Source organism: Apium graveolens, chromosome 6, assembly GCF_009905375.1.
Source record: "Apium graveolens cultivar Ventura chromosome 6, ASM990537v1, whole genome shotgun sequence".
NCBI classification, from domain to species: Eukaryota; Viridiplantae; Streptophyta; class Magnoliopsida; order Apiales; family Apiaceae; genus Apium; species Apium graveolens.
In genome coordinates this window covers 285075986-285093895 of record NC_133652.1, presented here as the reverse complement: position 1 = coordinate 285093895, position 17910 = coordinate 285075986, and the positions used below count along the sequence as shown (strand labels likewise).

General features: G+C 33.5%; 2 protein-coding genes across 2 annotated transcripts; both read right to left on the bottom strand.

The window, feature by feature from the left end:
* Positions 1-8044: 8044 nt before the first annotated feature.
* Positions 8045-8557, bottom strand: LOC141666144 (uncharacterized). Its single transcript, XM_074472138.1, has one exon. It carries the CDS (start codon positions 8555-8557, stop codon positions 8045-8047), a length of 513 nt encoding a protein of 170 aa, XP_074328239.1.
* Positions 8558-8638: 81 nt separating this feature from the next.
* Positions 8639-13584, bottom strand: LOC141666143 (uncharacterized). The gene is made up of 17 exons (XM_074472137.1): positions 13484-13584; positions 13326-13408; positions 13104-13205; positions 12865-13005; positions 12618-12707; positions 12471-12551; positions 12083-12397; positions 11827-12023; positions 11386-11721; positions 10859-10991; positions 10480-10732; positions 10284-10389; positions 9606-10049; positions 9431-9551; positions 9124-9291; positions 8831-8979; positions 8639-8746 (listed from the first exon to the last, which is right to left on the bottom strand). The coding sequence occupies exons 1-17, from the start codon at positions 13582-13584 to the stop codon at positions 8639-8641; spliced, it is 2928 nt and encodes a 975-aa protein (XP_074328238.1).
* Between the last annotated feature and the right edge of the window lie 4326 nt (positions 13585-17910).

Sequence of the window (17910 nt, the reverse complement as noted above, 5' to 3'; positions counted from 1 at the left end):
GTACATATTGATTTACCCAGTTCATAGCCAAAGTATTGCGCCTTTGGGTTAAGTACGAAAAAAACTGAAAAACCCAATGTACATACGTTACTTTAACCAACCTATATGATTACGCTGAGCTAATATTTTTTATTTTGTATAATAAATTATGTTTTCATTTAAAATTATCACATCAACTAAATATGTTTTCATTTAGAATTATGTATATAGTTAAATTAATAAAATAATATATTAGGTCATATTTTTATCGTAATGGCATATAAAATTTTCAATATTTGTATATTCGTATTTGAATAAGGGTACAACATTACGGGAAACAAAGATTACTATTATTTAATAGACTATTTTATTGACATTACTGGTGCATTTATCGTAATTTTAAAATAAGGTAATATGTTTTTAAAAAAAATCAAAATCATTAAGTAATATTTGTAATCAGTCAAATACTTTGATAAATTAATAAAGTTTATTATTTTTAATTAAAAATGACCAAATTAAAATAACTACTACTATTAAGTATTTCATTATTTATTATATTAATTTGTAACTTTTGTTTATTTCTGCATTTTTGAAAAACGTGTGTGTGAAATTTGGAAAAAAAAGAAAAATGTGTGTTTTCTCTCACCATTCATTCAATAGTCACACCTGTTTAGATACCGTGTATTGGTGAACGAACAGATGGACCATTCTATATGTTACAACTGGACTATTCATCTACCCCAATACTTCTATTAAAGAAAACTACATCATACTGAAAATAGTTCATTTATCATCTCCTCTCACTAAAATTTCTTCTTCTCTTCAGCCACATCCATCAACAGAGCAATCAGAGCAATGGCATCTGCTTCCAAGAACAGGTGAATATCTTGACTTATTCGTGTATATACATATGTAAATAATCATGTTTTTCTGAACTTTTGGTCCAGTTATATGATTATTTAGCGTTTACAATATGTTTTATGATTTGGTTTCCATGTCTTTTTCTTAGTTCTTTTCCATTCTTGTACACCCTTTGCCATCCTCTTCACTTATGCATGTATATAAATATATAAATTATCCAAATCCTCTGAACTTTTAGTCCATTTGTATGGTTATTTAGCGTCTTGTTCATGGTTTATGATTTGGTTGCCATGTCTTCTTCTTACTTACATGCCTCTCTTCTACACCATTTCTCCTTATTTCACTTCCTTTTTGTATATTAAGATGTCTACATCGATATTTCTTGTCCTAACTTTAGGCTTTCACTTCTGTACTTTAATATTTCATAGTTTTTGTAACAGATAGATTTAGTTACCGATGTTATTACAATTTTGATTCATGTTTTGTAAGTGCTAAATCGGTTGGTAAAAGTCCGTAGTTTTACATTGTTAGGTTCTTTTTCAATACATGTCATATGCTTCCTTTCCCTATTCTTTGAAATGACTTTTGGCCTTCTAATCGTTTCATTTCCTGGTGTGACATTATTGCTGCACTTAGTTTTTTTTTTCTTTTACTCCTATGATATTGCCTAACCCAATGTCTCCTCAAGTGGTAGTAGTTCGGATGAGTGTGAAAGTGCAACATGTGAGGACCGCAGATTCGTGAGATCGGAGAATATGGAAAAGAGCATGACCAATCTCAATGTTAACCTGGCTGCTCTGACGAGGATAGTTGAGGTGCTGGGGGAGAGCCACATGCAGTTCAGTGGATAGATGACATTGCAACAGGCTGAGTTCAACAAAAGGTTTAAGGCGCAACAGTAGCTTATGCTTGAGGAGATTAGGCTACTGAGTATTGAGCATGATGAGATTCGCAGGAAGATGAATGACTGGTTCTGAATGGCTGGCAGTTGGGCTAGTTTAAAGTCTGTTTATGTTTAATTATGTTTTAATTTTGTTTAATATATTCATGAACAATGGGGTGTTATTTGGATTTTAAAAAAGTTTCCCTTAATTTAAGGAAGTTTCATGGTTATTATGCTGCTTACATTTTAGTGTTTTGAATGTGAATGCTGTTATTTTTTTTTCAATTTCTCTGCTAACTGATTTAATCATCTATTACCACCGTAAAAGTAATGCTTACTTAACTATGATTACAGTAAAATGAACTTTAAAAAACTGTAAATGGAAACAGAGTTTGTACAGCCGTGTGTATGTAACTATCAGTAAGGGGAAGTCCAACACAGCGATGTAAGAAGTAATTATACTTGGTGGTAGGTAAAGATACTCAAGGTTCTGTACTCTGCATGATCTATTTCTTCATTAAAACTTACCACTTGTGCTAGAGATACATGATATGAATAGGTAATTAATACTCTGCAGCATCGAGCCACTCAAAGGAATAATGGCTGATGTACTGCTAAAGGCGCTTGTCGTGCTTCCACTCCCAACTCAACGGTGAATATGATGTATATATATTTTGTTATACATGTACTTGTATACAGATATTTGTTAAAAACTTAGTTTAGGAGTTAAAAAAAAATTATTTTTAAATGAAATAGTAAGGTCATATTACATCTAACAGTTGAGTACTCTTATTCATCTCTATTTAGTTTCCTTGAAATATTGTTTATCAAGTACAATTGTAACATGAAATTGTAACTTTTGAAAAAAATATTGTAAGGTGTGGCATAATTGGCCTCAAAATTTTATTTTCTTTTTAATTTCATACTAAATTTTATTTGATTTTCATTTTTGGTTGAAATTATAATATTTAGCAAACTTACACATTTTATTTATTAAATAAAAATTTAAAAATTCGAGGAAGGAATATGTATTTTAGACATCGTTATTAAAAAATAGGCAATTTAGTTTATCTATGATAAATTTTACATTAATAAATTAGTGGTTCTGTCACTTTAGATGACAATATATTACACCCACTTAATTTTATATGGTTAATTTTTTTAATTATTATCTTAATATATTTATAATAAAAGGGGTGGGTTACTAAACTAAGTTGTAGGACCAAATGCCCAAAATCCAATTTAGATAACTTATTACATATATGTCATCATCATAAAATAATAACTTCTCAATAAATATATATTGTTTACATTTTTTGCTAAATGTTATTATGTATATGTTATATTTTTGTAAAAATTAAAATTTAGATTTCACCTAAATATGATATAGTTCTTTAAGAAAACTATTTTCTAAATTAAAATGAATAATATGTTTGGCTAAAGATTAACATATGTGAGTGCTCAAGTTCAAGAGCTAGTCAAAATACGTAAGGCCAAAGTTGAGATAGGTGAAATTACACGCATAACAATTTTTATGGTTACATTTCCCTTTATTTATTATCTTTATGTATTTAAAATAAAAGGGTGGGTTACTCAAGTAAGTTGTAGGACCAATTGTCCAAACCCAAATTTGATAAGTTAATAGATATATTTAATCATCATAAAATAATAACTTCTCAATAAATATATTTTGTTATTATATATATGATATTCTGTACCTAAATATAAAATAGTTTTTTAACAGATTTAATTTTTTAGTTCGAATGTATAATAAGTTTGGCTGCACATTAAGTGCTCCATATTAATGACACTACTCCATATGAACAATTTATTTGAATATATTAAAAAAATTAAATTATTGACAAACTTATTTTGCCCTTTGAGATACATTAACCGGCCTTCTTTGGGATAAAAATACCAATTCGAAGTAGTTCAAAATTTGTCAAATAATTGAAAAAAATTTATCGGGTTATAGTTCGAGATTCTTTTAATATGATATATTGTCAGGTTTTTTATTTAATATAAATAGGTAAGTGAATTAGTATCAACGAATTATAATAATATTATATTTAATATGGTATTATTCATTTTGCATCCAATTGAATCAATAGGTATGTCAATTACTATTCAATTTATTAAAATAATAATATTTTAATAATTGAAAGAATAAAATATTAATGTGTAAATTTGGACCAAACTTTAGACCGAACTGTTGGAATGAAAAGTTGTCTCGGTCCAAATTTAGGCCGAGACTTAGGCCAAAAAACGGCCACTCATGGAGTTGTATACAGATATATGCTGGCCCTAATTTAGGCTAATTTTTTGGGGGAAAATCTTGGGCACTATAAAACCTACTCTTAGACAATATGCCTCTCTTAATTTTGGTCGTTAGTCTTCACCGGCCTAAATCTTATTTATAAAGAAGCTTTAAATATATATATATATATAAATATATATATATATAATTTTTTTTTATATATATATTTTTTATATGAAGAACTTTTGAAAAATAATATTTAACATTTAAGAGAAAAATATATTACAAATCATGATTTGTTTTAATTATAATTAATAATATGGTTGGTAGAAGATGCATTTGATTTAAGTGCTACAGTTCAATAGACTATGGAAATTCATATATTATATTAATAAAAAAATTTATTTTTCCTTTTTTTACTATAATGGTGTGCAATATTATAATAATAAAATTTTAGAATCTAGTATTTGCGGTAAGAAAAATGTACACTCCTTCAAATCGATATGATAAAGGATTGAAATAATGTCTGACCGAATATATGGGTTAGTTAAATTCAATAAGTGCATAACATAATTTATAGTTATAAAAGACCTTTACATTTTAATTAAAAAAAATTGAACTGAACCACATACAACCCAATTACAGTTGCAAGTTGCAGTTATTGAACACGCAGGGGGAGAGTCGAGGGAAAGGGGTTGTCGAGTATTTCACAAACTGAGAAAGGGGTTTCTTAGGTTCTGAGTGGTTCATTGCAAATTGTTAAAGGTAAGAAGTTCTTTTCTTCAATCTTCAGTATTTGTTCATGTGTGCAATATATATCATCAATTAAACTATTAGACATGTATGTACTGATGGCGGTTAACTATGACGCATGAGGAGTGTGTTATTCAAAATGAAAGGAATGTAATTGATATGTCCTGTTTTTGTAGAAGCATATAACAAAGGAGAGCTGGTATATTATTTCCTATTTTGTGATCATAAATCTTTATGTTATGGCATGTACTTGTACTTCAGTTCTATTCGAATTTGCTTAGTCAGTATAATTAATCTATTTATATTTTCCCGAATCAGCCTTTGCCTGAGGAGTTTGTAAAAATTGTGGGTAATCAATTGACCGAAAAAGTGTATCTCCGAGTTAGAAATGATGATGCATGGTAATGTTCATTGGATAGTTCCAATGCATGCATAGGAAATGTTAGGAAAATTATGGATTTCTATGGAATCAAACCATATTGTGTCTTATTTCTTGATTACAAAGACCAAGGACATTTTCATGTTCAAATATTTGATGGTAATACGGTAGAGATTGATTGCCCACTAAGGCCTATTCAGTATCATAAAGTGTGTGGTACAGGACACGATCGAGAAATTTTTACTCTGGCCGAAATTGAGAAAATGACAGCAAGGTTCTCCTAAAATATAATGGGTGACAACCGCCTAAGTGACAGAGTTTACATTGACAAAGAACACCTTCAACAAAGCGCTTACACTTAGGTTACAATTTTTTCAATCGAATGCAAGTTCCCCTTACTACTTTTACCATTAAGTTCAATTATAATTCTATATTGGTTAGGTGCTGCCCAATGATGTAATCGCCCGATTAAAGGTACATGAACAAATGACCTGGGTTCATTTATGCCTGAACAAAAGTACTTGGATTATAAACTTGAAATGGGAGCATGGGAATTTGCTCTTTAACAAAGAGTGGACAAAATTCTGTGAATATGTGAACTTGAAAGATGTGGATGTTTGTGTGTTTTCACGTACAAAGCATTCGTAGAGGTTGAATATAAGTATTGTTGACAATGATAATGACAATGAATCAAAAACTGAAGGTATATTTGCAGATCTTTATCAGATCTCACAAACATTAACTGTATATGAAAAAATTGTTAACCATGTGGTATTCTTCCTGGGCAGTTCATGAAAGTAGAATTTCAGCTAAAAAATGTTTCAAAATGGTTAGTCATGACATGCTGCATGACGGGAATCTGGTAACGTAATTGCATAACTTACATTTGTTGTAACAATTTTAGGGTGTGGCTAATATATTTATGTTCTTCACATCTATATTTGTACTATATAGGAATTATCAACAAAGTTTATAGACACTTTTGGTTCAATGCTGGGTAAGAAAGTTACGCTGTCCTTCGGTGATGGGTGGTACTACATTTCTAAGTTCTCTGAGCTGAATAAAAGTTTGTTCGATTTGGATGAAGTTTTCAATAATTATTGTATGAGGGAGAGTTTTTGGATTTTTTTCGATTATGTTGGTCCATCAAGTCTATACTTAACAATATTTGGTACAAATTATATGGATATTCTTAATTCTGCACCCGCTAAAGTGTCTTCAAAAGAGCTGGGGAAAAGACTGTGTTTTGAGATTACTGATATGTCTACATCAGCTTCAGATTCTTTAGGTACTTTTTATTTCAGTATGTAGTATATTACCAAAGAACCATATAGATTAACCAATTCTGTTTGCTTTATAACAGATGCTCATTTGGAGAAATCGCCAGGCCAAACAACAGGTACAACAGTACTCTGTCCATTTAGGTAGGGATGTTTGTTCGCCTGTATGCATAATTCATACTAATTATTTCTATTCCAGGATTGGTTAATGACATTTCATCAGGAGGAAGTCAATTACCTGGGATTTTGCATAATGCGGCTGACGCAAATATCGAGGAAGTTACCTTTGAATTGATGCGTTAATGACTTGTTATAGTTTCATACGTATGTGTACATTTTGTGCGGGTGATCATTGGGTTGTATGTAATATTATAACTAATTATTTGTATTCCAGGATTGGTTAATGAGATATAATCGGGAGGAAGTCAAATATGTGGGATTTTGCATGATACGGCTCAGGAAAATGTCGACGAAGGTACATTTCAGTTCATGGGTTAATGACTTGTTATAGTTTCATAAGTAACTGTAAAATTTCATGCCGCTTTAGGAGCCACCCAAGCAAATCCAGAAGTCTATTTTGGCGATGAAGAAAATACCCTGTCCTTCACAGTAATTCTTTTGTAATCACATGTTGATCAAAGAGGACACGGAGTTGTAAGATTACATGTACCCAGTCCTTGTAAAAAATTGATTATGCTTAATCCGTACTTGTGCTCTTAACTTTTTTTTAATCTTCCATATAGTATTTTCCAAGACACATGCTTCAAGTATTTCAACCATGAACCAAATCTACTCTCATCAGACTTCTATTTGGAGATGGTACTTGGTATGTCGCTGTTCAGCGAAAGAAAAAATGTGCCGATTTGGATTATGCTGGAACGATTTCACCTATGACAATAACTTTGTTGCAGGCAACAGACTACGATTCATGTACCAAAACAACTACACATTCAGAGTTGTTGTCCTTACTTAATTGCACTTCCAATCTGGCATGAAGGTTATTTGTAGTTCTGAAGTTTGTTATGTTTGATCAACTATCCACATTTTAATTATACCTTTTCTTCATCTATTTCTATGGTCATTAGCGTAATTCTTCTTTTTATTATGTTACATGTAAGATGAAACAATTCTGAATACATTTGTAGACGAATAAACTACTACCAATCCGTAACATAAGATACAATATATAATGGTAAAGAGCAAAGTATTTAATACAGTAAAACATTTTCCCACAATCAGATTTACATAATTACTTAATCACATTACTTTATTCCTACACATTTATAAAATCAAACAAACTAAGCTCTTGGAAGGCCGTAAAAAACTTCTTTATACACAACATTCTGGGTTATATTTGTAGCTGCACCAGACTCATCATCAACAAATATAGTGAGGCCAGTGGGTGAGGTTACTCGACTAATAGCAACATAGTACTATCCATGAGTGAAAATTGACTTAGGTAAGTATAGCCCAACGGTCTTCAGGGATTGACCTTAAGATTTGTTGATTGTCATGGCATAGCATATCTGTAGTGGCATTTGTTTTCATACCAATTTGAATGGCATTTTTGTATTTGAGGGAGAAAGCTCCATACGTGGAATGAAATGCTTCGAACCAACAAAGGCATTTGGTCACAATCACCTTGTACCATTTCACAAACCTAGGGTTTGGTTCAAATTACGCATTAGCATAACAACAGCCCCAACTTTCAGTTTCAGATCATGAGGTGGCATCCCATCAATATTTAAGAAGTTCAAATACTCTATTGGGAAGGCTTCATTCAAATCCTTATATATCCCACCAAATTCCTCTGCAGCATCAACACTAAAATAGGACACAGATTCTCTGGGGAGCTTGTCTATAATAAGCGAATTGAGGTGGCCCACAGTCTGGTTGGTAGGGGTCAAAATAGATCTCTCGCTCAAGTACTGTGTATTGTGCCCTTCGTGAGAAAAATTAGGATATGTGCTAAAAATCATGTTATCAACTGTGTTTTCATTTTGTACACCACAAAACTGAGACGGAATCAAAATTTGATTTTCATTGAGTGGTAAATTGCAGACTCGAGGTGGACTGACCTGGCCATTACCAATGTCAAGTACCCATTTTGCAAGCTTTTTAAGCTCTTCACTTTCACTATCACTCTCACCTTGTTTCAAGCACATGTTTTCTGTCAGGAAGAATACTTGGAAAATGGACCACAGCCGTGACCTAGTGATATAGGCAGCTACAATATCTGCACGATCTCAATATGTAATTACTGGGAGGATTTGACGGAAATCACCACCAAGAACTACAGTAATACCGCCAAAAGGCATGGCGTAACGTTCTAGATCAACAGCTTTCATGATATCCTTCAACAATCGGTCTAGGCATTCAAATGCATACCTGTGGTGCATAGGCGCCTCATCCCATATTATTAGTTATGTCTTCTTTACGAGTTGCGCAATATCTGAATCATGGGAAATATTACATGTTGAACATTCATCAAGAACTATTGGAATTTTAAATCTGGAGTGCGCAGTGCGACCACCAGGCATTAATGTGGCAGCAATCCCTAAAGAAGCAACTGGAAGCACAATTTTACCTTCTGAACGTAACTTACATATAAGAGTTCTCCATAAGAATGTCATTCCACATCCACCACTACCATAAACGAAGAAAATCCCTCCAATATTACTGTCAATAGATTTTATTACTGCATCATATATTTTTCTCTACTCATATGTACAGTCCTGTAGTAGCTTGGCAGTTTCATAGTCCATCTTCCCGGTGTCATAGCTTGTCTCTTCAATTATCAAATTGTTTGTTCCATTATTTAAATAGCTGGGAGGAGGTTGAGGCAACTGATCAAATTTCTTCAAGGATTTACCAACTGACCGGAGCAACTCATCTATTTCTGCAATATTTCATATATAAAATTATTTAACAGCATTCATCCAATTATAGAAAAAATGAAGAACAATTAACGGACTGCATTTTGAGCCCACAAAAATTTTTAAATTTTTCCTAGACTGTAATGTAAAGAGGTCTCATACCTCCTAAAGCATAGAACCGCAGTTGCGTGTCGTTAAGAGTGAATAAGGTATTTGGACAACTTTGACGTCGTCTATGTAAAATGTTATCAACCATGCTATTCCAATGTGTACTCCATAAGGTCTTCAAATCAGTGACTTTATAGTTGAAAAGAATATGGACAAAAAGTTGTCAAACCTGGGGAGGTAATCCACCTGCAGAAGCTTGAGTCAACACTTCATGCCATTCTTTATCATCATCCAATAAACCATACTCTTTACAGGCATCATGAAATGTACTGTAAGAAACTACATTAACGGTATGTAAAGACTCAAAGAAGGTGGCACCACGTACCTTCGTAAGAAATAAATGAAGAAACCAAGGCTCTCCCGTACTGTGATGCACACAACACAATCTATATATTTGAAACCCATGCTTCGTCATGCTCCATTTCCTCTCACCATCATTCCACACATAAAACCTTGGAATTTCATCATACGTATACTTCCGTGTATTAACATCAACAGAGTTTAAATAAAAAAAGGCTTCCAATTTACTGAACTTGTTCTTCTCCCTGGCAGCAACTTTCCCTAGCGCTTCATTGGCACGGAAGGTAAAGTTTTTGTCCAAAAATTCTATAGGCTGATTCAGTACCACATAAATATATGCCATTAAAATATGCATTTATCTCATTTATTCCCCCACATCAGTGTCATTCAGTTGCCTTTTTCTCTTTCTTTGGACACGAACCATAACCCGATCATGGCCTTTCAAACATTATTTAAATAAATACTTAAGACTGTGTGCGTGATAACACATTTCCACATTCATATGGCATTAATACATGACTAAAAGATCCTAGTTGAATGGTACTACCCACTGGTTGTCCAGCTCAACCTTCCTTATTTCAACAATAATATTTGTCCTGCGTCGCATATACATCGGGAAGCCACTGTCATCAAAAGTAGTTCGAGCACAGTACCTGAAACCATTCAATTATTACAAAGTTTAGGTATTAGGGTAACTTACTGGATTCTGAAATGACACAAAAAAGGGTATGCCTATATCTTACTTTTTTGGAAAATGACGTATGCAATATAAATCTTTCATGCATGGAGACTTGACATTTTGCAAACCACATGGACTGTGGATTATAAATTCCTTTACGACTCTATAACCTACCAAATCTAATAAAGGATCTGGGATTTCTGCAGATACAAATTTATCCACATTCTTCTTGAGGTTTTTTTTCGATTCAGCATCAAGCCATATTAACATATATACATGTGGAAGGCCTCTTTTCTGAAACTCGATGACATACATAACTGCAAAACGGGAAAACATAGATTATATTGGAAATTTGCAAAATGAAATGTACTTTTACTAAAATCTTCTCAACATAATAATCTAATTAGAAATTAAACTAAGAAACTCCTGGGAAGCACTCTTACCTCCAACACAAACCCCAAAGTGTTTTTTATCCCTAATATCTACCATTAACTGATTAAGTTTTAGCCTAAACACCCCTGATATGATGTCAGGACAGTTTGGAGCAATGCAACCAGGAACATACTCCATCATCTTCTGAATTTCATCCCAAAGAGAATTACAGGTCATGGTCAGGAATATGTTAGGATGTCCGATGTAACGGCATACGGCCAGCGCATCATGGAAATTTTGTTGTATGTATCACTTCGAACCAACGTAGCCAGCTGGCAGAACTATACCTTTACCGGTATTTGAACTATCCATATCACTTATGCTAACAGATCTACAAATATTGCTGTATAATTCATTCTGTAAAGTAGTTTGGTGAATACGGAACCACCATAGTCATGTATGTTCAATGATAGAAAAAATATCTACCATATACTGTTAAAATAGTCTTCCACCTAGCCGAGGAGTCAAACCTACAATACAACTTTCATTATTTATTTGTGGGGAACATAAACAAACATATATTATTTTTTAAATATACCTTACCATCAGCCTCTCTAATTTGGAAAGTATATGAGTAGTAATTCTTCAGAGATAAAAAGCTACGTGCTTTGCAAGAACTATCAGCAGTCTTTTGAAATTTTATCTTTGGGTGAAATCCATCTTCTCCACGTGGTAAGAGTAAAGGGTACTGTAAAGCCATCAACTTCGGATGAATATAAGAAACACGGACTAAACCTTTACCTTTTCCATTAACAACTATATCACGGTCGCCACATGTTTCTTTAGTGTCACCAACCATAATTCCAGCAACTTCATCAGTGCTAGAAATATGACATTCTCTTCCACTCTCAGATATGAAAACTTTCAGTGTAATCTGCAGCTCAACAATTTTATCGCTTTCATATAAATCACGCTGCTACCTAAACTCACCAACCAATTGATTTGTTTCATCTAACATTATTATAAGACCTCGTACAACCTCTTTATCAACACTTTCTCGGTCATGAACACTAATCCACCGAAGACGATTATCAACTTCGTTAATGGTGTCATAAATGTAAAGTTGACAAAATTTGGGGGTTTCATTATCATTCGGTATTAAATATCCAAAAACATGGTAGTTCTGACCATTTAATCTGTATACATAAGGTGCCCTTCCATTATTGATTGAATGATCTATGAAGTAAAAGAAAAATTTGCATTGTAGAGCCGTATCAATCTATGAAAAGCAGGACCTCTTTTCTTGTTGTATAAATCCAGCAAATACTCAGGGGTAGGAGGGATTGAAGGCAATCTCATAGCACATTTCATGCAACAAAGAGAAAATATAGGACAACCTTTAGTCACATTTTTATTTACCCTTTCTTCTTTCCGCAACTGAGCATGGCATTTCGAACATATGGCCGGAGGACCACCCAAAGAAGCATACTCCTCAGGAATGACACCTCGCGGTGCACGTGTGCTCTGCATCAAATTACAATTCGAATTCATCCCATCAACAATGTCTTCATCATTACCATCAAGCGACCAACTAAGAAAATCTGCATCATCTATATTTAATAATTTTATTGTCAAAAAATTAAATGTGGGTAATTTTTCAGGAGTACATCTTTGTTTTTTTACCACTTGATTCACAACCACTAGCTTCATAATCCGATCCTTCAGAATCATCAGACAACAGCGAAGGAACAACTACATTCGGACCTGCAAGAAATGGTAAATCATAATTACGTAACACATAACAAAGAAAAAATGTCACATACATTTCACCTTCATTAAAGTCTTTACTTTCTTCCTCATCATCAATAACAATCTCATCTGCGAATAATGCTCTACCAAACCCAAGATAATTTTCCTTCCCTTTCCAGTTCAAAGGTTAACGTCCATTTAAGGAAACATCATTAATGTTTGATCGTGTTTCCTCTATTTCATAATTAAAACAACTATTATTTAGTTATTCCTGTTACTATAAGGATAGACAGACAAAAGCTTAACAATGCTAGAATCTAATATTTACCTCTCAACATATTTCTAGAAAATGAGGCGCTATCTGAATTTGTTACATCTGATAAAGTAGTTTTGTCCTGACTACCTTCAAGAGGATTTATGTAGTTTACTCTGCTATTTGATCGGGGAGTAATAATTTGACTACTACATTCTACCAACCAAATATTAAACGCATTATTGCAACATAAACATAAAATAGCAGTTGCTTTGCAAGAAAAACACAGAGTAAATTAAGAAAACAAACAGTACTTGCAGCTATTTGTACAAAGTGGCCTGACCTAGGCAAGTCACAAAGTTTCCTCCTCTTTCCCACAAACCTAACAATCTTTGGCGTGGATTCCATCAATATACCTGCATTACAGACACAATAATGGGTAGTCAGAACATAAGCCTAAATATGGCTACGGTTTAAATTTTGTAAGAATTAGAATATGTACTTCTAGGTGTTTTGTTTTGGATCCCACTACTAACTACTGCTGGGGTAAACAGAGCTCATTGGTTCATTTTGGGGGATGGAGTATGAATGTTGGCCATGAATGTTGTTAACACGGGTGCTGAACAAACACAAACAGAAGTCTTACTTATATTCACATAAACGAAGAGACAGTATTCAATAACAACTAATTTACCTGTGGTCGTTCTCCTTACTTGTGCAAGAAGATAAAGCACAACGATCAGCAACAACAGAGTCGACAATAACATTCTCTTTGTTATGATTCAAAAGTTTCATTCTTTAGTACTTCCGACCATAATTTGCACTTAAATCTTGCAGGTTAAAGAACTTGTCACCTTCTTCACCACCCATACCGTGTACAATGAATCAACCCGTAGTCAAATTAACAACTGGAATTTATATACACAATCTGAAAGGGGGTGAAGACACTATTCAAAAGAGGGGGAGAAGTCATTAATCAACCTAAAGAAACTAATTAGAATTTGAATTTAAAATTCAAAAGTGTACAGGACATATTTTTACCTTCCAAGAGAAGCTTAAGAAACTTTCAACATAAGCTTTCTTCTTATCAAATATAAGATTTATTCTCATCAAATATATTGAATTATCAATTTAAAAAAACTAATCAGTGGCAACTTCAGTAATTTTTTACAATTTGTTGGGTCAATGGCAAAAAGGGGTTGAAGTTACTATTCAAAAGGGGCAGTAGGAACTATTATATACATAGATTAGTTACTGGACTTTAATTCAACTTCATATATGCATGTTGATGTGTTAAGCAACTTGAACTCCTTCATCTGCGCAATCCGTCATCAATAACTTAATATCATCAAGTGGAATTTCATCAGGCCTAGTTTCGATCCTTTGTTCATCAGTTCCATATATTATGTAATGATCCTTCTTCGCACGAGACTTGTGCATACTCAAACAAGTATTAAGTGTCATGTTAATCCACTTATAGTCATGTTCAAGAATATCATACCTTTCCAATAACGTGTCAAACATAAAATGCATTATTTCACAGCAAATATATAAATAAAAAAGGAACGAGTTTTTGTAGTTAAGGTTACCAGAGAATAATGCAACATTTTCTTCTTTAATTCTTCAGGAACCACATGACGTTTAACATGAGTAAGCGACACATAATCCTTAACTAGCATCCCCAAAAATTTACTTAGCTCTCGCATAGGCTTCTTATCTCCAATTGGTTGGCCCCGTTTTTTTAATTTATGACCACCTTTTCATTAGAATTCATAGTAGGAACATGAACCCTATAAATATGACCTGACATGAAAGAATATAGTTAGAAACATATTATAACTATGAGAGTATATAATACTCGAAGATAAGATAGGGATTAGTGAGAATGACCCTTTTGACTTAGAAACTACTAAGATTACTATTAAGATTATTATTTTGTAAGTAACCTTATGATGTTACTTCTGTTATACATGAGATGTCATATTATAGAGCCGCTCGAGATAGGTCCCCTACTACTTTTCTAGGAGAGAGTGTTGGTTCCAGCTCAGATATGGATCGTTCAAAGGCCTATATAGTTATATCTACTGATAGCGAGGACTTATCCATCCAGAAGATTGTAACACAATCGACAACTCCACCAGTTATCATTGACTTGATTAATTCCGCACCTCGAGATGAGGCTTTTGGTTTTTTATTGCTGTTGAGGAACCAGTGATCCAGCCTGCTAATGTCACCCCTACTTTTACTAGCTTATCTGAATTAAAACCGATACCATCACCTATGATTCTAGCTATAGATGGAGTACTTATTGTTATGTCTTAGAGACTCGTTTCCATTCAGAGCTACCAAAGATTACACCTTTGAGTGTAGAGACTCCAGTTATGCCTACTACTGACCTGCCGCTTCGAGACCATGGTTACTAATGACCTTGAGCATATTTTTACACATATTATGGCACCTGTACGACTCCTAGTGTTAGCTCCATTTCAATATGAGATACCAGTATGTGATACTGCACCCCCTGCCCCCACTATTTCTGTTGCCCTTGCTACTACGGGTATAAAAGGATTTACTGAGGGCTTTCCTTCATTGATGGCTAATGTGGGAGGTTATTTAGTAGCTAATGTTCCAGCTTTTCTGTATGAGGAGCTTAGACAGTTGTATCATGAGGTATGTGTTAGGTATCGGGAGGTGTTTTCTACCCGAGATACTTTGATGAGACTGATTGCTGAAAGACCTTCTATACCTTCATCAGAGGCAGGTTCTGTTAGGAGGAGTTTTGATAGAGAGATCATGCACCAGACCGCTACCACTGTTATTACGAGCCTATAGATGAATATTGCTGAGATGCCATTTACGATTTCAGGAGTTGTGGATATGGCTTATGTTGCCCAGATGATTGATCAGACTCGAGAGAAGTTTCTGCAGAAGGTGGACTAGCTGTTCAGTCCACATTGATATGGCCCAGTAGATGTGACTTTTTGCTTTTTTTTGGGGAATGGAATATGTTATCACTTGCGCATTCTTACCCCTTTTGGCTGACCTAGTACATGTACAAATCTTTACGACTCGAGTACACTGAAGTTGATCACATTGAGATGCGGATGGTATTGCGCCCTTTTTGCTTTGCTATAGTTTCAAGTTTCTGGATATTGCTATTTTTGACTTGTTATTTCTAGATCATTTGTGTAGTAAGGACTTTCCATATATTATATTTCATACGATTATCATTCAGATGTATTGACGATATTCCTAATTTGTGGGTCAGACGTGATATTATGCATTGATGTACTAGACTGAAGATGATTATGAGATAGATATGATGCTGCTGTATTTCCCTGAGATATTATTGTTTACATTTCCGCACGATATTATTACTGTTGCATTTCATTTGAGTATATCTTAATGAACTTGTCAAACTAAAGAGAAAACAAAAAGTTTTCTCAATTTAAAAAAAAGCACACTCTTCTTTTCATACACAAAAAATCTTTTCGAGAATTAACTTATTTGAAAGTAAGCCATACTTTATTTATATATACTCTTTTGAGACAATCCAATAATTTCTATACAAGATCTTCAGAAAACTAAGATTTCTTAAATAAGTGTGTTCACTCCGACTATTCTATATTTAAAACAATTTATTTCCATTCCACTACAAAACAAAAGTTTTTGCTATATCCACTCTACTTTTGTAATGATTTACTTTGATTACAAAAACAAACCACATTTTAGTACTTTATCGCTATAAAATCAGTTTTGTCAAATCAAACCACGTTTTAGTATTTCAATTAATAGAATTACTAAATTACTATTCAACCCCATTATATTTTCTCCTCCCACCTTCTTCCCCAATGCTCACCCACGACCATGGTGGCCACCATCGGCAACCGCTGTCCGACGGTGGTCTGGCCCAAATCCGGCGAGCTCCAACCTCGAATTTTATTAAGTCTCAAATTCCCCATTACCCGATCTATCCATTCGGCTAAACAGATTTCTCAGATTCATCCCAGAGTTCATTGTCTGGCCAAATTCCGGCCCTCTCTCTTCTTTCGTCTCTCTTTCCTCCCTCTTTCTCCCTTTCTAATCGAACAACGCCACCCCCATGGTCGGTGGTGGCTCCGCCATTTTTTGACCAACACCAAACACAATAACACACACACCCGAAACAAACACACACAAACATATAATACACACACACGAAATACACGCACAACCATCATCACCCCCTCGATCTCACCACCCTAACACACAACAATGACAACATCATCCATCCTTCTCCTTCTCCACCTTCAATCTGACCCGAACCATTCCCCATCTCCACCTCCAATGCTACAGCGGTGGTATTCTGATTTTTCGGCCACTAACCAACAATCTAATACCCACAGACACTCCTCTATCTCTCACCACCAAAATCCCTCTAATAAAACTATCATTCTGTGTTTATTCAATAAAAGCACATTTCAACCCTAATTTACTATTTTAGGCAAAACATTGAATAAATATATTCTCTTTTTTAAGGGTTTATAAAAATAAAAGTATTCAACCAAGAACTAATTAGCCATAATATACACATTTATATTTATACAAAACTAGTAAGGTCATATAAATTACCCATTGCCAAACAAATCAAATATTCAAGATCAAAAATTAAAGATTAATGAAGAGTTTAATTACCTTAATTAAAAGAAAGGTTAATAATAATTGAATCTTCTCCTCCCAAATCCAATTATTCCCCCCAAATTAATATGCTTCTCTTGATCACCCTTAATCTTTCTTTATCAAACCACAAACCAAACTTAATCACTTACCCACTTTAATTATTTACCAAAATCTTCCTCTATGCTTCCAAATATATATAATCAATTTTCTTTTATATATAATCAAGGTTTAGGGGGTATTCTAATTTAGGGTTATGAAAAGTGGATTAGAGTTCTCAAGTATATTATAGGAGTATTTTTCTAAAAAAATAATTAATAAAGAGTTCTGTCCATTTCTCTAGAATCATCTCTACTTTCTAAAATTTTATAAAAATAACATAATAAATTTATTAGAATGCCCTTGCTAGGAAATGTTTATTTACTATAATATAAACGAAAGATGGAACTAACCAATAATTTAAAT